Genomic DNA, 22,684 nt, shown 5'->3' with positions numbered 1-22,684 from the left:
GGGGCAGTATTTGCACGGCCGGATAAAAAACGTACCCGATTTAAACTGGTTACTACTCTTGCCCAGAAACGAGAATATGCATATAATTAGTAGATTTGGATAGAAAACACTCTAACGTTTCTAAAACTGTTTGAATGGTGTCTGTGAGTATAACAGAACTCATATGGCAAGCCAAAACCTGAGAAGATTCCATATAGGAAGTGCCCTGTCTGGCAATTTGTTCTCCTTCATTGGCATCTCTATCAAAAATACAGCATCTCTGCTGTAACGTGACATTTTCTAAGGCTTCCATTGGCTCTCAGAAGGCACCAGATGTGGAATGACGTCTCTCCAGTCTCTGGGCAAAGAACAGCAGCTCTGTTTGTTACTGATCAGGCTGAGAACAGTGACACTGGAGATGCGCGTTCATGTGAATTCTCCATGTTTTTCTTTCTCTCTTATCTTATCGCCCGGTTGGAATATTATTGCTATTTTACGAGAAAAATTGCATAAAAATTGATTTTAAACAGCGTTTGACATGCTTCTAAGTACGGTTTTGGAATATTTTGCATTTCTTTTGTCACGAAATGCGCTCGCGCGTCACCCTTCGGATAGTTACCTGAACGCACGAACAAAACTGAGCTATTTGAATATAACTATGGATTATTTCGAACCAAAACAACATTTGTTGTTGAAGTAGAAGTCCTGGGAGTGCATTCTGACGAATAACAGCAAAGGTAATCCAATTTTTCTTATAGTAAATCTGAGTTTGGTGAGGGCCAAACTTGGTGGGTGTCAAATTAGCTAGCCGTGATGGCCGGGCTATCTACTCAGAATATTACAAAATGTGCTTTCGCCAAAAAGCTATTTTAAAATCTGACACCGCGATTGCATAAAGGAGTTCTGCATCTATAATTCTTAAAATAATTGTTATGTATTTTGTGAACGTTAATCGTGAGTAATTAAGTAAATTCACCGGAAGTTTGCGGTGGGTATGCTAGTTCTGAACATCACATGCTAATGTAAAAAGCAGTTTTTTGATATAAATATGAACTTCATTGAACAAAACATGCATGTATTGTATAACATAATGTCCTAGGAGTGTCATCTGATGAAGATCATCAAAGGTTAGTGCTGCATTTAGCTGTGGTTTTGGTTTTTGTGACATATAGGCTTGCTTTGAAAATGGCTGTGTGATTATTTTTGGCAGGGTACTCTCCTGACATAATCTGATGTTTTGCTTTCGCTGTAAAGCCTTTTTGAAATCGGACAGTGTGGCTAGATTAACGAGAGTCTTGTCTTTAAAATGGTGTAAAATAGTCATATGTTTGAGAAATTGAAGTTATAGCATTTATGAGGTATTTGTATTTCGCGCCACGCGATTCCACTGGCTGTTGACTAGGTGGGACGCTAGCCCAGGGAGGTTAATGGAATCCTCTCCAGCATAATCCAGGTAGAATAAAGAATTCCACAGGGCAGCTTTCTAGGCCCCTTACTTTTTTCAGTCTTTAGTAAGGACATGCCACTAGCTTTGGGTAAAACCAGTGTCTCTATGTATGCGGATGATTCAACACGTCAGCTACTACAGCGACTGAAATGACTGCAACACTTAACAAAGAGCTGCAGTTAGCTTCAGAATGGGTGGCAAGGAATAAATTAATCCTAAATATTTCAAAAACTAAAAGCATTGTATTTGGGACAAATCCTTCACTAAACCCTAAACCTCAACTAAATCTTGTAGTGAATAATGTGGAAATTGAGCAAGTTGAGGTGACTAAATTGCTTGGAGTAACCTTGGATTGTAAACTGTCAAGGTCAAAACATATTGATACAACAGTAGCTAAGATGGGGTGAAGTCTGTCCATAATAAAGCGCTGCTCTACCTTCTTCACAACACTATCAACAAGGCAGGTCCTACAGGCTCTAGTTTTGTCGCACCTGGACTACTGTTCAGTCGTGTAGTCAGGTGCCACAAAGACGGACTTAGGAAAATTGCAATTGGCTCAGAACAGGGCAGCCCAGCTGGCCCTTGGATGTATAGAGAGAGCTAACATTATAATATGCTTGTCAATATGCATTAAATTTACAAAACAGAAAAAAATACACCTTATGGAACAGTGGGGACTGTGAGGAAACACAAACACAGGCACAGATATGTGGTAGTAGAGTAGTGGCCTGAGGGCACTTACTTAATGTGTTGTGAAATCTGTTGTGAATGTATTGTAATGTTTTTAAATTGTATCACTGCCTTAATAGGGCAAAGGAAGAGTAGCTACTGCCTTGGCAGCAGCTAATGGGGATTCATAATAAATACAAATACCACCTGGTATAAAGGTCCTTGATGGCAGGGAGTTCGACCCCAGTGATGTACTGAGACGTACCCACTACCCTCTGTAGCGCCTTGCGGTTGGGTGCCGGATCCTTCAATGGGATTCTGGAGACGGGTTTGGACACAACATGGACCATAGCTGCACCTCTTCCAGTTCAGCTTGAGTTAGTGGGTTATTGAAAATATTGAAAAATACATGTTGAAATGTTTGAGAAACTGCCCTGTCAGTGTATTATAAGTTATAGTGTTGACATTCAACATTCATTAATTAGTTAGGGGTGACATTTCCCTGGCCCCATCCCTCAGCTGTATACCTAAACTAATGTTGTGGACTGTAATGCGCATTGTGAAAGGTCACACTGGTGTCCTCTTCCTTTTCCACAAGGCTTTGAAAATTAGCTATGCGAGTGTATACTTACTGTTTTCCAATTCAAGTATCTGTTACTTCTTTGAGTGTCTTTCCCAGATGTTTTTAGAATATTTTGATGTTTCTATGACAATCAATGAAAAAATGATTGTGAACAAGAGACGTAGATGTATTTTTATATGATTTGATTATTTCTATAAAATCAACACTTGACTTTTTATGAAGGATCAAATGTTTTAAAAGTAGGCCAGACCTTTTTAGAATAATTAGCGATTGTTTTGATGTTTCTATGACAATCAATGCAAAAGTTATTGTGAACAAGAGATTTGGGCTCCCGAGTGGTGCAACAGTCTAAGGCACTGCATCTCAGTGCTAGAGGAGCCACTACAGACCCTGGTTTGATTCCAGACTGTATCACAACCGGCCGTGATTGGGAGTCCATAGGGCGGTGCACAATTGGCCCAGCGTCGTCCGGGTTAGGGTTTGGCCGGGGTAGGCCGTCATTGTAAATAAGAATTTGTTCTTAGCTGACTTGCCTAGTTTAAATAAAGGTTAAATGAATAAAAAATAATGGTGAATGTCAGTTGAATGTCTGATATAAAACCTACTTTACCTCTGTGAAACAGCGACCAACCCAGGGCCATAGCAAAACATGTCACAGTTGGTTGCATGGGGTAACGGCATCAAGTCAGTTTACATCTGTAAAGCATAGAATTAGCTTCCAAATTAGATTATGTTATTTCTTAAGCTATGTTTATAATTGATGGATGATTACAATTGTTGACCCTGTTTGTCTGTTAGACAAAGTGCACAGCTGGGTGCCAGACCGATCCCCTGGTCATGGATGGATGCTGGGACCCACCACACAAGAAGGTTAGACCACCCTGAGTCTATGACATGTTAGACATGGTAGCCCCATTACCACCAGACAAAATGCCGATAGACACAGTATCTGTATCGGCTGGGAAGGACAATGGAAGACGAAAGCTGCACATTGTTATATTAGCAGAACACTACTTCTACGGTATTATGTAAAGGGTTGTTTATTCTACATGGACCTGTCACTACATTTGAACGTTATCAAAACACTTAGTTTAGAATACCTACATAAATTCAGCAATTGCATTCTTCTCATATTACTCTGTAGGTTACTGACCTACTCAAAGCTTCATCCAGCATATAACCATACATCTGGCTGTAGTTATTGAACTCAAACTGCAAGAGGTTTGTTTGTTGCGATTGAGTGTGGGGAAACAGCTGCAGGAAAGGCTCTGACAGATGGGTGTGTCTTCATGGTGGCAAGGACACACTCAAGCAACACCCACAGCAAACCACAAGCCCCCAAGCCAACTCAGGTTTGTCTGCTGTCATAGCCGCCAGCATTTCTTGAGGAGCAAGCCAAAAAATGAGGCCAAATCAGTGGTGCAGTTCCCCTTTAACTGTGGACAATCACCTCACTGTATAGCCTATTGTATGTATTGACATTCATATTGCAATGTATAGCCTTACCTATGGGTCTTGTGTCCATGAAATGGGAAATCAGCCTACTCAGTGACATAAACAGATTACAATTCTGAAGAGTTAACACAAATATTAGCGTATTCATGGGGCTCTGTTATTCAGAGCCCCATGAAATGACACCATATATACATTCTACAGACGCTACTGACTATTCCCTACAGTACTTTTACAGTGGCACCCAGAATAGGTTTTGCTCTATAAGCCAATATGTAATCGATATGCAGTGATTCGCATTGGTGGCATTTATGGGACCTTGGAAAGTTTTATAACCCAAATTTAATGCAAATGTCACTTAAATATGAACAAATATCAATCCTTGTTAATGTTTAAACAATAATTTATCATAAATCATGAATAAATAACGGTTATTATATTGACACTTTTCTACTATTACGTGGGGTACTTTTATTTAGAAATGATTCAACGTTTCGCGAACAGGAAGTGGTTTTTTAGTGTTGCTGACGAGACGCTTATTAGATTTATCAGATTTCGTAAAAATGTGTGTGCCTGTGCGCTGGTTGTGTGAGATAATGCTATATTATTCGCATTCGCAATGCCAGCCCGGGCGAAACATCTCTTCTATAAATGTAGCCTAGCCTACGGTGTTGCTCCATAAAAGAACAGCGCGTGTAGAAAAATGTGTTGATCCATCAGAAGGGAAGGGTAGCCTACATTTTTTTCCCCCGGAGAAAGGACAAATCGGGATAAGGAGGCTATTTTTCAGAAAGGACATCGTCGGGACAGTAAAATGTGAGACAGTGCAAATTATGATCATTTAGCCTAATACAAATAGAGCAATAACACTCTTACAGTGTTAAAAAAAATGATTGGCATGCAATGTATTATTAATGCATGCAAGTGGCATGCGATTTTGCTGCATTTAAACCATACAGTGCCGACACATTCAAATAAGCATCATGACGGGTACGCAATTTTAACGCATTTACAGTCTATACCCTCTTCTGTGGTGCATTGCATAACAGTGTTAATATCATTTAGAAGTAGGCCTATTATTCCTATAGGAAATTAGGCTACAGTTGGCATAAATAGCCTATAAAGATAATAATAGATGACAGTATTTGATATTTGACCTTGCTATTCGGGATCCTTGGGACGTCCAACTCTGCCGTCACTGCAGTTGAAACGTTAAATGATTCATTATAGTGTTACGGGTAGAGACGTTCCAAGGAACCGCCATAGCACTAACCATTTGATATTAGGACTTCAGGGAACTGATAATCAAATACCAGGCCAGGGTATAGATCTGTAACAATCCAAAAACGGACCATAACAGCTATATAACAGACATAGAAAGCAGAAATATCAGTAAATGTAAAAAAGAAAAATTGTATATTCGCTGCAGCGATCTTTTTAAGTGAGGCTTTTAAATAGGCCTAACTGTATATTAGATTAGCACTCTTACCCTGTATTCTGCTTCTTCTCTAGAAAGTCTCTCCTTGGACAATTGGCATTTATTCGTTGGCACTTTAATAGCGTGATGAAGCGTCCACTTAAAGGCACATTATATTTAATTGAAATGATCAAGCTCCAGTCTTCCTAAAACATTAACATTTTAAACACATGTTCATGGTAAATAATTGCATGTATCCTCAAAGTGAATGGAAACAGCATATTGTGAATGAAAAAGCCTATAAAAACAGTATCTTATGTAACAAATCAATTAATTAATGCAATAGTCTGAGAACATTTCTTCCATTAGAAAATAAGTGTTGGTTGAAGGCATTAAACCCACATCAAATGTACTTTTTTTGTTATTTCCAAGGTAATTTCCAAGGAAGCAACTTCAGTCCCTACCATTTCTTACTTTGCTCAAACAAAGTCTTTCTGGATAACATCTCAAAGGAATATCTTACTGTCAAGTGTTCAAAGAGACTGTTGGGATATTTTTTGATACCTTTTGAGGCTTCTCAGCCCTAGGATCTGTACTATCGTTGCTACATTATACTTGAGGACATGTCTGCTGTGCGGCTGCTGCTCCTGTTTCTGCTTTGTGCCCTCTTTGGTATGTGAGTGTAGATGTGTAGACTGAACGTTTGTGGATAGTCACAACATCTTTCAATATATTGATATTTGTCTCTATACTGTTGAATTATGAAGCTACCCATTTCTACAATCAAAATAAAGCGCTAATAACAACTCTTCTCTCCTGTAAACAAGTGTCCCTATCTCATGGGGCCTGCGCAGAGGTGGACTCGGACACTGAGGCCGTTGCAGGCAAAGGGTTCAAACTGGGATGCATCTCCTGTAAGATGAGGCCCGAGGTGGAGGCTTCTGCCACAGTCGACTGGTATTTCAAGGCCAAAGGGGAAGCTGACTTTGCTCATGTGAGTATCTGAGGCTGATTATGATTGCTATAGTATTCCAAATTACTACAAACTGCAGTAGATTGTAGGATTAGGGTTGGGGTTTTGTTTGCTCTGGTGCCCACATAAAACATGCTGCCACTATAGTCTGCAGTCTGTTTAGAGTATGCCAGTGCTTTTTAAAATGGCTAGGGTTAGGTTTAATTAGTCCTCTAGACCAGGTTTTCCCAAACTCGGTCCTGGTGCACATTTCCTTTTTTGCCCTAGCACTACACAGCTGATTCAAATGTCCAACTCATCATGAAGCTTTGATTATTTGAATCAGCTGTGTAGAGCTGGGGCAAAAACCAAAACGTGCACCCAGGGGGGCCCCAGGACCGAGTTTGGAAAACCCTGCCCTAGGCAAACCTGTCTTACTCCACTTTGCCCAGAGCCCATCCCTAAGCACACAACCACAAGGCACAAAGGTATGCACACACACACACAATGCCCAACCACATGATATGGCGGAGTGCTGTATGCAGTTAAGATTGAATCAATCTGGATGCCATTTTAGCCCTCAGCGAGCATAAGAGCCACTGGGACAGCAGATGGGCAGATAGTGCATAGCTCATAGCTATGTAACCTTGAGTATACTTTCCTACTGGAAGCCTTTTCAAAACACAGTTGCATCCTGTTGAGTCCATTTTCTTGGATGTTGCCAGCTACGGGTCGCGATCTAGGAAGTGAAACCGCAGACATTTTCAGTGCCATGTGAATGACCCAGTTGTCATTGTGTCATTAGATATATAATTACGATGAGGAGGGCCAGCACGTTGTGGATGAGCGCTTCGAGGACCGTGTGGACTGGAGCGGCAGTAAGCAGAGCCAAGACATACAGGATGCGTCCATCTACCTCTTCAATGTCACCTTCAATGACTCGGGCACCTACCGTTGCTTCTTCCACCGGCTCCTGACGTACGAGTTCTACGAATACCAGACCGTTGTCAGCAAGGTTGTGCACCTGACAGTGGTGGCTAAAGGTTCAGTATTACTATACAGACTAATGGCTTTGCATGCAATTGGAATTCCGATGTCAATTATCCCAATTGTTAGGAAACATTTATGACCTGAAATTAAATTCAAAAAGTGCTTTGTAAGTGCTTAGTGAGAGACTCTGTGGTGCCTTTTGAGTGCTTTGACCCCCCCCCCCGTCTCTACAGCTACCAGAGGGACAGCCTCCATAGTCTCTGAGGTGATGATGTACGTGTCCATCATTGGGCTACAGGCTTGGCTCTACATAGAGATGGTATACTGCTACAGAAAGATCTCCGCTGCAGGAGAGGAAGCATTACGAGAAAGCGCGTAAGTAACACTGTAACCCTACTTCCTCTCATGCAGCTGTATCCTTTCATTTTAGGTTCTCCTCTATTACTGTCTTCCTCCGTATACAGTAATCTTACTGTCCTCCCTTTCTTGTATGCTCTGTACCTGTCCATCCTGTTGATTTGAAATCTCTACTGTCTTTCAAAGTGCTGAGTAGTATAATTACTCTGTTCCTGTTTGTTCAATATTATCTGTCTTTTTTCTCTATTTGTTTTCCTTTCCACTCCTATTCTCTCTCAATCTTTCCATCTTTGTGTCCCATAATCGTCACATTTGCCACTCTAGAAAAGCCAAAGAAGGTACATTTCCTAAAGAAAATGTGTGTGCTTGCCTCAGCAGTCTTGAAGTGTTAACTTCTCTAGGATAGGTGGGACGGTGGCGTACCATCTGACCAACATCCAGTGAAAGTGCAGGGCGCCAAATTCAAACTACTGAATTGTAAATATTTAACAATCTTGAAAATACACATGCAATATGTCAAAATAAAGCTTAACTTCTTGTTAAAATCCAGCCACGGTGTCAGATTTCAAAAAGGCTTTACGGCAAAAGCAAACCATGCGATTATCTGAGGACAGCGCCCAGCACACAAATGCATAACAATCATTTTCAACCAGGCAGGTGGCGACACAAAAGTAAAAAATAACGATATAATTCATGCCTTACCTTTGAAGATCTTCTTCTGTTGGCACTCCAATATGTCCCAGAAACATCACATATGGTCCTTTTGTTCGATAAACTCCTTTTTTATATCCCCAAAATGTCAATTTATTTGGCGCGTTTGATTCAGAAAAACACCGGTTCCAACTCGCCCAACATGACTACAAATGATCTAATTAAGTTACCTGTAAACTTTGTCCAAACATTTCAAACAACTTTCCTAATTCATCCTTAGGTATCCTAAAACGTAAATAATTTATCAAATTTAAGACGGAATATAGTGTGTTCAATAGCGGATAAAATCAAAGTGGAGCGAGCTACAGGTCGCGCGCACCAAACAAAAAAGTACACTTGGCTTGACTCTCATTCTGAATAGCCATACTTCTTCATTTCTCAAAAAACATCAACCAATTTCTAAAGACTGTTGACATCTAGTGGAAGCCATAGGAACTGCAACCAAGTGCCTCATAAATCTAGTTTACCATAGAAAACTAATTGAAAACACAGTCAACTCAACAACAACAAAAAATTCCTGGATGGTTTGTCCTCGGGGTTTCGCCTGCCAAATAAGTTCTGTTATACTCACAGACATAATTTTAACAGAGTGTTTTCTATCCAAATTTACCAATTATATGCATATCCTAGCTTTTGGGCCTGAGTAGCTGGCAGTTTACTTTGGGCACGCTTTTCATCCGGACGTCAAAATACCGCCCCCTATCCAAAAGAAGTTTAAACCAATTATGTTCTGTCTCTGATTGGATGTTAGCTCAGCTGACACTGCTTGCTTTGCGTCTCTACATTAAAGCAATAGGTCTGGTTACTTAAGTTGGATGGATGGTTGCTTCATGGAAGGATAAAGGACGTTATTATGGATGGATGGATGAATGAATGAATGGAAAAAGGATGGCGTGTTGAATGAAGGTTAGAGGGGTTGTTGGATGGATAGAGAGGTTAGAGAGCTAAGTGGATTGATGGAAGGGTAAAGGAAGTTATGGATGGATGGATGAAAAAGGCTGGAGTGATGAATGAAGGTTAGAGGGGTTGTTGGATGGATAAAGAAAATTTAGAGGGATAAGTGGATTCATAAAGAGGTTAAATGGATTAATGAATAGATAGAGGTTGAAAGATTGGAATAAATGTAGGAGATATGCAGTGTAGTTGAAATGATTGAAATGCTTTAAGTGATGAGTGGCTAGAATGATTCAACTGTAGATGGATAGATAGATGAATAAAATGTGAATGGAAGGATGAATAAGCAGAGGATGATATTCTAACCACTTCTCTTTCTCCTTTCTTTCCAGGAATGCAGAATATTTAGCTATAGCCTCGGAGAGTAAAGATAACTGTGGTGTGCAAGTGGCAGAATAACCCAGGTTTGTCATGAGAAAAAACGTAATCAGCAAGCCAAAGGAAGCATAGTGTAGTTGCCTTGTTTGGCTCCCTCACATGGGCAAGTTAGAATAACTTAGAAAGAGTGATGCAGGTCAGTGGTAAGATTGTAAGGAGAAACCAAAAGGCTCTCAGAGACATTTACAAAGATGGCACATCTTTTTGGATCTTGGATCTAATTTTGGATCTAACACATCCACTGAACAATCAATATGCAGTACTATCATCAGGGCGCAGACTCTTACCTCATAAAAACAAGAGGCACTAACAGTTGTGTACCAGCATCAGTATGGCTTTTAATTGAAAATTGATTTATGTGACTTATGTTTATTTTTTAAGGCACAGCTCAGCTCTTGAATGCAAAATGATTTTTGTGACTTAGGGACATTTCGAAAATTACGGGGGGGTTACTAAATAGGGGAGAGGCGTGTAACTTTTTTTTGCTTTGGGGAGGATTGTGTGGATTTTATTGGGCACAGGGGAGAGTAGTGTTTTTTTTTACATTTGTATTGTCGGTTTTTCTATATAATTTATTGAATTTGAGCAAACTTTTCCCATCTGCTTTCATGCGCCTTCCCTATCAAAGGGTTTTGGTTCTTTCCTTATACACTAGCCTACGCCACAGTATCCACATGGGTTGCCGCCGTCGGCTCGGGCTCATATTTGCCACACTGACACTTTCGATATTTGCCTCTCCAAAGGCCATGAAACATGTTTTGTTGCCCATGATGAGGCTTTTTTATCAGAGTTATTGACTTCTCAATAAGCCAGATTCGAGTAACTTCCATGACAGCTGAACGGCAAGCGGCAGCTGCGGCGCAATCAGTCGGGAGGTAGACAGCACATGGTGCTGAAATTAGGCTAATTCAAATAATTCATTTCAACAGTCTTGTTAGGCTATCCATAGATTTGTCAGCGAATTCAAAACTGTTTATGGTATTTAGACACATTCACATCATGATCTAAAATGTAAATTCTTTACATCAAGTTTAGCAGTACAGCTAAGATAATACCTTAGAAAAATCCAATAAAAAGTCAAATTCATACTTTTGAATGCTAATATAAAATAGGCTATATACATTTTGGTAAATTTTGAGTTTCTGGTCAATATGACATGCCTAAAAGATAAAATCAAAATATCCGTTTAAAATCATTATTTTTTACCATTGAAGACAGTGTTACATTTAACCCCACATACTGGGTTAATTGTAACATGTCACTCCCGCCACTTTCAGTTGAATTGTAAATGACTGGTATGTTCTAGTTACAGTGTTTAATGGTAGCTGAGATATGTAAGTTGTTTGTATAACAATATTGTTAATCTAACTCAATAATATTTTCATAATAAGCCAGACCCTAAAAGTAATACTTGGTTCCCCGGTCTCCTTCAATAAAATAGGCCCACAGTGTGTAACTCCGTCGCTTTCAATTAAGCTATTCAGTTTCTGTTAAAGAGATGTTTAAATGCCCAATGCAGCCGTTTTTCTATCAATATAATTTCTGGGTAACAATTAGGTACCTTACTGTAATAGATTTCCGTTAAAATTGGCAAAAAAATGCTTTTTAGCAAAGAATATTTTTCTCAAGTAAGGATTTTGCTAGGACTGTCTAGGAGTGGTCTGCATGGGAAGGTTAAAACTGAAAACTAGCTGTTATTGGCAGAGAGGTTTGGAACTCTGTTTGTTGTTATTGTTCTATTAACCAATTTACCACATGGTGATGTCACCATGGAAAGCTTAAACTCCTGCCCATGCAAACCTGCTGATTAGAAGGTCCTGTGTAGATTGTATTTTCAACCAGCAACTGTCAGGAAATAACACTGATCACACTTTTTCAGACTTTTACAGTGTTTGTTTCATCAACTGTTGTACAAAACACAGGAAAACAGAATTTTAGGGACGCACTTGTGACGTTCTCTTTTTGGGTTAAGCCACGGAAGAGTAGTTATCAGTTAGAGCTTAAATTGTTCTGCGTCGGACTTCTGTCTGGACTGGAAAGGTAACTTTTGAAAGTAGGCTACAATGCTTCGAATCATATGACGTCTCAGATCCAATTATTTGCAAACATCGGCAGTTTCGTTGCAAATAAGTCACACTGGTTTGGCATGGGGAAATGTGGTAAGATGAACGCATATCTCTTCCCTGAAAAGTTTATTTTCTAAATCTGCTTTTCTTTTGGGACTTTTTGAGAGCGACATTTTCTCTTACAAGCAAGCTGATTGTTTTGAGCTAATAAAAAGTAGAGTACCAAGAAAGACAAAACTCATTTACTAGAGACATTGTTGATTTTATCAAAATTATTATGTTGTCATTGAATTGATTATGTACTTGCCAGATGTGTTAAAAATAGTGTACTGTAGGTCTATAAATTGGGCTGCTATTATTTTATGTTCTGGTCCGCCGACTAATAGCTGAGAAAAACTGTGGTATTAAAAAATTCATTCTGCTAATGTCTTTAGTCGTAAAATGAAATCTGTTTATAGAAGTATTTTGTTTCAGGAGCCTTTTTTTTTAGCCCCTGATTGTAGTAATGTAAATGTAATGTAGTAGTAAGGCCTAGGCCTACATTATTACTGTTGTCATAATCAATATTTAGAGTTAATTCTAATGAGGTTTTTTTTTTTGTATACATTTTTTTTTTCAAGGGGAGGGTCATGTGGAAAGAAATGTAATGTTGGGGAGGAGGGTGCATTTTTGTGGGGGACATCTCGAGTTGGATAATTTTCAAACGGTCCCTTACATTTATCTTTTATTTACCGTCTAAGCATTTGTAGCTGTCATGTGTGAATGTCACTGTTAATATGTTTACAATATACACTACATTACCAAAAGTATGTGGACACCTGCTTATCGAACATCTCATTCCAAAATCATGGGAATTAATATGGAGTTGGTTCACCCTTTGCTGCTATAATAGCCTCCACTCTTCTGGGAAGGCTTTCCACTAGATGTTGCAACATTGCTGCGGGGACTTGTTTTCATACAGCCACAAGAGTATTAGTGAGGTTGGGCACTGATGTTGGGTGATTAGGCCTGGCTTGCAGTCGGGGTTCCAATTAATCCCAAAGGTGTTCGATGGAGTTAAGGTCAGGGCTCTGTGCAGGCCAGTCAAGTTCTTCCACACAGAGCTCGACAAACCATTTCTATTTGGACCACGCTTTGTGCACTGGGGCATTGTCTAGCTGAAACAGGAAAGGGCCTTCCCCAAACTTTAGTGACGAAGTTGGAAGCACACAATCGTCTAGAATGTAATTGTATGATGTAGTGTTAAGATTTCCCTTCACTGGAACTAAGGGGCCTAGTCCGAACCATGAAAAACAGCCCCAGAACATTATTCCTCCTCCACCAAAATTTACATTTGGCACTATGCATTTGGGCAGGTATCGTTCTCCTGGCATCTGCCAAACCCAGATTCGTCTGTCGGACTGCCAGATGGTGAAGCGTGATTCATCATTTCCACTGCTCCAGAGTCCAATGGCAGCGAGCTTTACAGCCGACGCTTGACATTGTGCATGGTGATCTTAGGCTTGTGTGGGACTGCTTGGCCATGGAAACCCATTTCATGAAGCTTCCGACAAACAGTTTTTGTGCTGACGTTGCTTCCAGAGGCAGTTTGGACCTTGGTAGTGAGTGTTGTAACCGAGGAAAGACGATTGGTCCGCGCTTCAGCACTCGACGGTGCCGTTCTGTGAGCTTGTGTGGCCTACCAGATAAGCCGGGCCGTTGTTGCTCCTAGACGTTTCCACTTCACAATAACAGCACTTACAGTTGACCGGGGTAGCTCTAGCAGGGCAGAAATTTGACTTGTTGGGAAGGTGGTATTCTATGACGGTTTCAAGTTGAAAGTCACTGAGCTCTTCAGTAAGGCCATTCTACTGCCACTGTTTGTCTATGGAAATTGCATGGTTGTATTCTCAATTTTATAAACGTCAGCAACAGGTGTGTCTGAAATGGCTGAATCCACTAATTTGAAGGGGTGTCCAAATACTTTTTGTATATATATCTTTATCTTATCCGACTTGCCATGACTGAAGTTCCGTCTGGAAAAAAAGTAACTCTATTCTATGCACACAATTCAACCAGGTTCAAGCATCAAGCGAGTGGAGAGGTCATTATTGTAGAATCGAGGCTTGTCATGGATATGCACATTTACATCTAACAGAGTTCAACTGTCCTTGACCTTTCTCTTGTCACAGGATGAACCATGTGTAATGTATTGATGTTTAATTCTGCTTTCAGGAATTCAAGCGGTGCCATCTACAGACTGGCCTCATCACCGACACGACCCCTTGTTTTGCATGAAGACACCCGGAAGATGTATAGTATCTCTGAGTCTTTATTATTCCTGTTAAAATGTTAATGGATAAATGTGATATGATGACATGATTACTTTTAGAGTAGTATGTGTAAGAATCCTATTTTTCAGTTTTAATGGTATCTCTCTCTCTAAAGTGTATGTACATTTATATTAAGAGGTATTGTGAGCATAAGGACACAAGGCGAGACCCAAATGCAGACACAGGAAGCAGATGGTTGAGCTCCGATATTTATTAGTCCAAGGGGTAGGTAAAAGGTAGGTCGGGGACAGGCGAGAGTTCATGAACCGGATCAGAGTCCAAAACAGTACCAGATGAAGGGCAGTCTTGAGGTCAGGCCAGACAGGGGTTCAGTAACCAGATTGGAGTCCAAACAGTACAAGGGGATAGGCAGGCTTGAAGACAGAACAGGCAGAGTGGTCAGGCAGGCATGGGTCAAAACCAGGAGGACTAGAACCAAAAGAGACTGGGGGGAAAAAAATAGGACAAGAAAAACCACTGGTTGACTTGGCAAACAAGACAAACTGGCACAGAGAGACAGGAAACACAGGGATATATACACCGGGGATAATAAGCGACACCTGGAGGGGGTGGAGACCATCACAAGGACAGGTGAAACAGCTCAGGGTGTGACAGTGAGAGAATTAATCTGATTGAATGGTTATCGCGAGATCACTTTGGAATTAGAATACTCGAATGGACATGAACGTTCTTATGATAGTATAAAAGGTCAGCCATTTTGGTAAGAGAGTTGGTCAACCCCAATGGTCAGCGAGTGCTGTGAAAAGATGTTATTTAAAACAATGAATTTAAAACAATGACTTTGAAAATTATATGCACAGTAATGTTTATTAGCTAGCTAGTCTGCCAGTTTTAGTAGAATGATTCCATCATTTTTTTCGAAATAACTGCCAATATGCCGACATTCCAAACAAACAATGCAGTCAATACACTGGCTGAAATCAGTTGGTGATATGACTTAGACAAAGTGTAAATGCAACAAGTAACTGATATTGTATTATATAAGATTCACAACTTTCCAAGAAAACAAACATTGAAAACATTTTTGAGGCAATTTATACAGAACATTTGTATAAAACCTGTATTTACAGGTCAAAAGTTTGGACACCTACTCATTCCAGGGTTGTTCTTTAATTTTACTATTTTCTAACACATATGGAATAATTTAGTAACTAACAAAGCGTTAAACAAATCAATATATTTTAGATTCTTCAAAGTAGCCACCCTTTGCCTTGATGACAGCTTTGGAAACTCTTGGCATTCTCTCAACCAGCTTTATGAGGTAGTCTCAACCAGCTTTTAACAGGTGTGCCTTGTTAAAAGTTAATATGTGGAATTTCTTTCCTTAATGCGTTTGAGACAATCAGTTGTGTTGTGACAAGGTAGTGGTGGTATAGACAAAATACCAGGTCCATATTATGGCAAGAACAGCTCAAATAAGCAAAGACAAATGACAGTCCATCATTACTTTAAGAAATGAAGGTCAGTCAATCCGGAAAATTTCAAAAACGTTGAAAGTTTCTTCGAAGTGCAGTTGCAAAAACCGTCAAGCGCTATGATGAAACTGCCTCTCATGAGGAACGCCACAGGAAAGGAAGACCCAGAGTTACCTCTGCTGCAGAGGATAAGTTCATTAGAGTTACCAGCCTCAGAAATTGCAGCCCAAATAAATGATTCACAGAGTTCAAGTAACAGACACATCTCAACATCAACTGTTCAGAGGAGACCACGTCAATCAGGCCTTCATGGTCGAATTGCTGTAAAGGAACTACTACTAAAGGATACCACTAAGAAGAAGAAACTTGCTTGGGCCAAGAAACACGAGCAATAGACATTAGACCAGTGGAAATCTGTCCTTTGGTCTGATGAGTCCAAATTTTTGATTTTTGGTTCTTTGTGAGACGCAGAGTAGGTGAACGGATGATCTCCGCATGTGTGGTTCCCACTGTGAAGCATGGAGGAGGAGGTGTGATGGTGTGGGGGTGCTTTGCTGGTGACACTGTCAGTGATTTATGTAGAATTCAAGGCACACTTAACCAGCATGGCTACCACAGCATTCTGCAGCAATAATCCATCCCATCTGGTTTGCGCTTGGTGGGACTATAATTTGCTTTTCAACAGGACAATGACCCAACACACCTCCAGGCAGTGTAAGGGCTATTTGACCAAGAAGGAAAGTGATGGAGTGCTGCATCAGATGACCTGGCCTCCATAATCACCAGACCTCAACCCAATTGAGATTGTTTGGGATGAGTTGGACCACAGAGTGAAGGAAAAGCTGCCAACAAGTTCTCAGGTGAAGCTGGTTGAGAGAATGCCAAGAGTGTGCAAAGCTGTCATCAATGCAAAGGGTGGATACTTTGAAGAATATCAAATATTTTGATTTGATTAACACTTTTTGGGTTACTACATGATAACATATGTGTTCATAGTTTGTCTTCACTATTATTCTACAATGTAGAAAATAGTAAAAATAAAGAAAAACCCTTGAATGAGTAGGTGTGTCCAAACTTTTGACTGGTACTTTGTAATTATGACAATATTTAGGTTGACAATAATTCTATTACACAATTTCTGATATCACATGCCTTACTTTTATTTTCCTGCATTAGTAAAAGCAGGAAATGCATCACCTATGCCTCTACTGCCATTCATTCCAATTTTATTTTACTACAATGACTGCCATTATCATCCCATTCTTGAACTTTGAGGGTTTATTACATAGCCGCTCAAGAAATGTCATAGGATCTCTATGTTTATCACACTGTATTAATAAATCCATCCACTCCACCTGTTGTATGTCTTCTAGATTATGCACAATCATCATGAAATGTACTAAACTTCAAAAGGTATTTATAATAGAATGTGATTGATTATGAGACTGTCTACAATGTACAATGTGATGATAAATCAAATAATAAACTTAATTGAAGTGAAGATTGATCTTACCATTTTTTATATTGAACTTTTAATTGTCTCACAAGAACGCCAAAACATTTAAAGCTAACTGCATTAGCAAAAGACCCATTCATTTAAATATAACCTTTCTTGCAAACAGTACATGCAAATCTCACCAAATTCATAATAGATCCACTGATGTTGATAACTTCTCAAACCCCAACTTTACTTACATAGCCTTTCAACTATTCAGTTGGCACGAGTAATGTAGTGGAGGTTAAACGCATGTAAATGCCTATCAATTGGAGTAAAATGCAAAATATTGGGAGCGTTACGTTACTCACTACAAACGACGATCACCGTTTACCCCCTCCAACATTTATTTTGCCACTACTGCAGCTGGTACACACAGTCAGTATTGGGGTACTAAGGTAGGTTGAGCTGGTACTCAGGAAACGTCCCTAGATACTGGTGGCGTCCATGGATGCGTATTGCTGACTTAGGGGCAGTCAGCGTGATTGGCATACCTGGCTGGAGTCCGTCTGTGCTACCCTGCTCCACGTCCCAACCTGAAGAGGACATGTACAGTATATTCGGAAAGTATTTAGACCCCTGGATTTTTCCACATTTTGTTACGTTACAGCCTTGTTTTAAAATGGATTATATTGTTTTTTTCTCTTCAATCTACACACAATACCCCATGATGACAAAGCAAAAACAGGTTTAGAAAATTAGGCACGTTTATTGAAAATAAAAAAATATCACATTTACCTTTGGCAGTGATTACAGCTTCGAGTCCTCTTGGGTATGACGCTACAAGCTTGGCACACCTGTATTTGGGGAGTTTCTGTCACGCCCTGACCAGGTGAACTCGGGTATATTGGGTCAGGGTGTGTCATGTTAGGTATTTTTCATTGGTTTGTGTTTGGTTTACGTTTTAGCCTTGTGTAGGCTCTAGGTGGGTTTATTTCTATGTTGGGTTCTGTCGATTCCCAATCAGAGACAGCTGTCGCTAATTGTCTCTGATTGGGATCACATTTAAGTTGCTGTTTTCCCCACGCTGTTTGTGGGGTGTTGTCTCTGTTTTTGCACTGCGTGTTGTGTGCCTGCAAAACTGTTCCTGTCTTTGTGAGTACCATTTATTGTTTTCCCTGTGGATGCTTTACTTGTGTTTGGAATTAAACTATGAGTATCCACATTCCCGCTGCGCCTTGGTCCATTCTTGAAGACAAGTGTTACAGAACACCCCACCGAACCAGGACCAAGCAGCGGGAGGAAAAGGAGCGCGAGAGATGGGCTCGCGAGGGGAAGGAGTTCTGGACCTAGGAGGAGATAATGTCGGGGAAAGGACCCTGGCGGAAGGATTCCCAGGTCGAGGAGGTAAAGCCAGCCGGTAGACGGAGTCGCAGGCGGTGGTCGAGGAGGCCCGGAAAACACCCCCAAGAATTTTTTTTGGGGGGGCTAATGGGGTGGTCCGGAAGGGCAGAGGAAGAGCCCAGACCACTGCTCTCGTGGGGGATGACGGCGGAGGAAGAGACGAAGATGATGAGGCAGTTGATTGAGGACCTGCAGAGGGAAGATCTGGAGGAGGAACCATGGTATGCGGAGTTGCGCGCTATGTCGCCAGTGCGCCCGCACAGCCCGGTGCATCCGGTGGACATGCCCAGCACATGCCATGCTAGGATGGGCATCCAGCCAGGACGAGTGGCTAAACCGGCTCCACGCTTCAGGTCACCAGTACGTGTTCACAGTCCTGTCTGGCCCGTCCCTGCTCCCCGCACCAGGCTAGTGGTGCGTGTCCACAGTCCTGCCCGGCCCGTCCCTGCTCCCCGCACCAAGCCATGGTATGCGGAGTTGCGCGCTGTGTCGCCAGTGCGCCCGCACAGCCCGGTGCGTCCGGTGGACATGCCCAGCACATGCCGTGCTAGGATGGGCATCCAGCCAGGACGAGTGGCTAAACCGGCTCCACGCTTCAGGTCACCAGTACGTGTTCACAGTCCTGTCTGGCCCGTCCCTGCTCCCCGCACCAGGTTGGTGGTGCGTGTCCCCAGTCCTGTCCGGCCCGTCCCTGCTCCCCGCACCAAGTCGGTGGTGCGTGTCCCCAGTCCTGTCCGGCCCGTCCCTGCTCCCCGCACCAAGTCAGTGGTGCGTGTCCCCAGTCCTGTCAGGCCCGTCCCTGCTCCCCGCACCGCTCCGGAGCCTGAGCATGCCGCTCCACAGTGGTCCAGTCCGGGCCAGAGGGGTAGGGTTAAGGTGAAGGCGGGGGAGAGAACACGCCCGGGGCCAGAGCCTCCACCGAGGGTGAGGCGCCCACCCGGGTCCCCCCCCCTAATAGACTTAAGTTTGGTGCGCCGGGAGTACGCACCGTTGGGGGGGGGGGGTTCTGTCACGCCCTGACCAGGTGAACTCGGGTATATTGGGTCAGGGTGTGTCATGTTAGGTATTTTTCATTGGTTTGTGTTTGGTTTACGTTTTAGCCTTGTGTAGGCTCTAGGTGGGTTTATTTCTATGTTGGGTTTTGTCGATTCCCAATCAGAGACAGCTGTCGCTAATTGTCTCTGATTGGGATCACATTTAAGTTGCTGTTTTCCCCACGCTGTTTGTGGGGTGTTGTCTCTTTGTTTGAGCACGTAACGTATCTGCATTTTTCTTGATTTTGTGTACATGTTTAATTCCAGTGTGTTGAATAAACATGTGTTCGCTCCCAGCTGCGTTTTGGTCCGCTTCCTCGTCACCAGGCGATGCACGTTACAGTTTCTCCCATTCTCTGCAGATCCTCTCAAGCTCTGTCAGGTTGGATGGGGGAGCGTCGCTGCACAGCTATTTTCAGAACTCTCCAGAGATGTTCGATCGGGTTCAAGTCTGTGCTCTGGCTGGGCCACTCAAGGACATTCAGAGACTTGTCCCGAAGCCACTCCTGCGTTGTAATGGTTGTGTGCTTAGGGTCATTGTCCTGTTGGAAGGAGAACCTTCTCCGCTCTGGAGCAGGTTTTCATCAAGGATCTCTGTACTTTGCTCCGTTCATCTTTGACTTGATTCTGACTAGTCTTCCAGTCCCTGAAAAACATCCCCACAACATGATGCTGCCACCACCATGCTTCACCGTAGGGATGGTGCCAGGTTTCCTCCAGACGTGACACTTGGCATTTAGGCCAAATAATTCAATCTTGGTTTCATCAGACCAGAGAATCTTGTTTCTCAGTGTCTGAGAGTCTTTAGGTGCTTTTTGTAAAACTCCAAGCAGGCTGTCATGCCTTTTACTGAGGAGTGATTTCCATCTGGCCACTCTACCATAAAGGTCTGTTTGGTGGAGTCCTGCAGAGATGGTTGTCCTTGTGGAAGGTGTTCCCATCTCCACAGAGGAACTCTGGAGCTCTGCCAGAGTGACCATCAGGATCTTGGTCACCTCCCTGACCAAGGCCCTTCCCCAGATCTGTGCCTCGACACAATCCTGTCTCGGCGCTCTTTGGACAATTCCTTTTACCTCATGGCTTGGTCAGGGAGGGGCCCACCTATCTGAGGGGATGTCGATTCTAGCATTTAATTTTTATTTAACCGTTATTTAACTAGACAAGTCAGTTAAGAACAAATTCTTATTTGCAATGACGACCTACCCGGGAACTGTGGGTTAACTGCCTTGTTCAGGGGCAGAACGACAGATTTTTTACCTTGTCAGCTCAGGGATTCAATCCAGCAACCTTTTGGTAACTGGCCCAATGCTCTAACCACGAGGCTACCTGCCGCCCCTATGGGTACTGTGGTCTTCTTCAGCAGATCCAGGACGGAGCCAAAAGGCACAAGAAAGAGGATTTCGACACTTACCATCTCAGATTGTTATGAAATCGTTTCTGTAGCTTGAAACAGATAAGATTAGCCTTCCTGCAACATTATTTTGTTGAAATATAATTTGAATGAATTGATTGCACCCAAATTGTCAATTTTAATTTATAGGATTCATATAATGTTCAATAAATATAGTACCTAACCGTCTGGTTTGCTTAATATAAGGAATTTGAAATGATTTTGATACTTAAGTATATTTTAGCAACTACATTTATCTTGATAAGTGTGTGAATTGAGCATTTTCCTTTCCTGCTAAGCATTCAAAATGTAACAAGTACTTTTGTGTGTCAGGGAAAATGTATTTATTTAAAAGTACATTACTTTCTTGTTAACCCAACTGTGGGACAGACTATGTTTGTTCCCACACTCGGGACTCTGACTCTCTATTGGTTACACAGACTTCTGGGCTCCCATCCTATTCTAACCACATCTTGCCGGCTTTGTATTCATGTTACCTGATGAAATTGCTGTATAATATGATCTTGTTGCCATCTAATGCACATTCAAATGTCATAAATCAACACTGCAGAGCTCTCCCTGTCCTCTACCGTGCCTTGATTGTATTACTGTTGATGATATCTGGAAATGTGCATGTACACACTGGCCCATCTACTGTTGCTAGCCCCAATTCTGATTTGTGCTCTGATATCTGTTTCACTGATTTCTGCTCCCATAAAAGCCTGTGTTTTCTGCATGTTAACACTAGAAGCTTATTACCTAAATGGATCAATTGAAAGTGTGGGTTTACAGCTCCAATCCAGATGTGTTGGTCATTACTGAGACGTGGTTAAGAAAGAGTGTTTTGAATACTGATGTTAACCTTTCTGGTTATAACCTTTTTCGGCAAGACAGATCTTCCAAAGGTGGGGGAGTGGCGATCTTTACCAAGGATCACCTTCAGTGCTCGGTTGTCTCCACCAAATCTGTCCCCAAACAATTTGATTTGCTGGTTTTAACTTTCAAATAGCTCTTTGTTGACTGTTGCTGGGTGCTATCGTCCTCTATCTGCACCGGCCTGTACCCTACCTGCACTAAGCTCTCTCCTGGCCCCTTACACTAAGTCTGAATTTGACCTGCTAGGTGACCTAAACTGGGACAACCCCCTTTCCAAGTCCTAAAGCAATGGGACTCCCTAAATCTTTCTCATATTATTACCAATCCCACAAGGTATGACTCCAAACACCCAGAAAAGGCTACTCTCCTCGATGTTATCCTCACAAATAATTCTGATAGGTATCAGTCTGGTGTTTTCTGTAATGACCTTAGTGATCACTGTTTTACAGCCTGTGTTCATAATGGCTGCTCAGTAAAACGACCTGTCCTGATTTGTCATAGACGCATGCAAAAAACTTTAATGAGCAAGCCTTCCTTCATGAACTGGCCTCTGTAAATTGGTATAAATCAGCTTGATCCCCTCTGTCGAAGACGCTTGGACCTTTTTTTAAATATTTTCAGTGATTTTGTTAACAAATACGCCCCTGTAAAGAAAATTATAATTAAAACAGGTTAAGCCCCTGGTTCGACCGTGATCTTGCAGAGTTACTCCACCTCAAGAATGCATTTGGCGAAAGGCTCAGCACACGCATGCTCAGGCTGACTGGCTCTCGTTCAGGCAAATGAGAAATAAGTGCACTCAGGCTATCCGGAAGGCCAAAGTTAGTTACTTTAAGGAGCAG

General features: G+C 41.8%; 1 protein-coding gene across 3 annotated transcripts; it reads left to right on the top strand.

Annotated features, from left to right (window-relative positions):
* The first annotated feature begins 4,643 nt into the window (after positions 1 to 4,643).
* LOC106588236 (sodium channel subunit beta-1) lies at positions 4,644 to 15,419 on the top strand. Of its 3 annotated transcripts, XM_014177049.2 has the most exons (7): positions 4,644 to 4,946; positions 5,980 to 6,219; positions 6,375 to 6,541; positions 7,305 to 7,542; positions 7,723 to 7,864; positions 9,844 to 9,915; positions 14,170 to 15,419. In XM_014177049.2, the coding sequence occupies exons 2-6, from the start codon at positions 6,171 to 6,173 to the stop codon at positions 9,908 to 9,910; spliced, it is 663 nt and encodes a 220-aa protein (XP_014032524.1). In that variant the 5' UTR covers positions 4,644 to 4,946; positions 5,980 to 6,170; the 3' UTR covers positions 9,911 to 9,915; positions 14,170 to 15,419. The 3 variants fall into 3 exon arrangements, with proteins under 3 accessions (XP_014032524.1, XP_014032523.1, XP_014032525.1); XM_014177048.2 differs by lacking the exon at positions 9,844 to 9,915; XM_014177050.2 differs by lacking the exons at positions 5,980 to 6,219; positions 9,844 to 9,915.
* The last annotated feature ends 7,265 nt before the right edge of the window (positions 15,420 to 22,684 follow it).

Source organism: Salmo salar, chromosome ssa27 (assembly GCF_905237065.1).
Source record: "Salmo salar chromosome ssa27, Ssal_v3.1, whole genome shotgun sequence".
In the NCBI taxonomy this organism is placed as follows: domain Eukaryota; kingdom Metazoa; phylum Chordata; class Actinopteri; order Salmoniformes; family Salmonidae; genus Salmo; species Salmo salar.
This window is presented reverse-complemented; position numbering and strand designations above follow the sequence as displayed.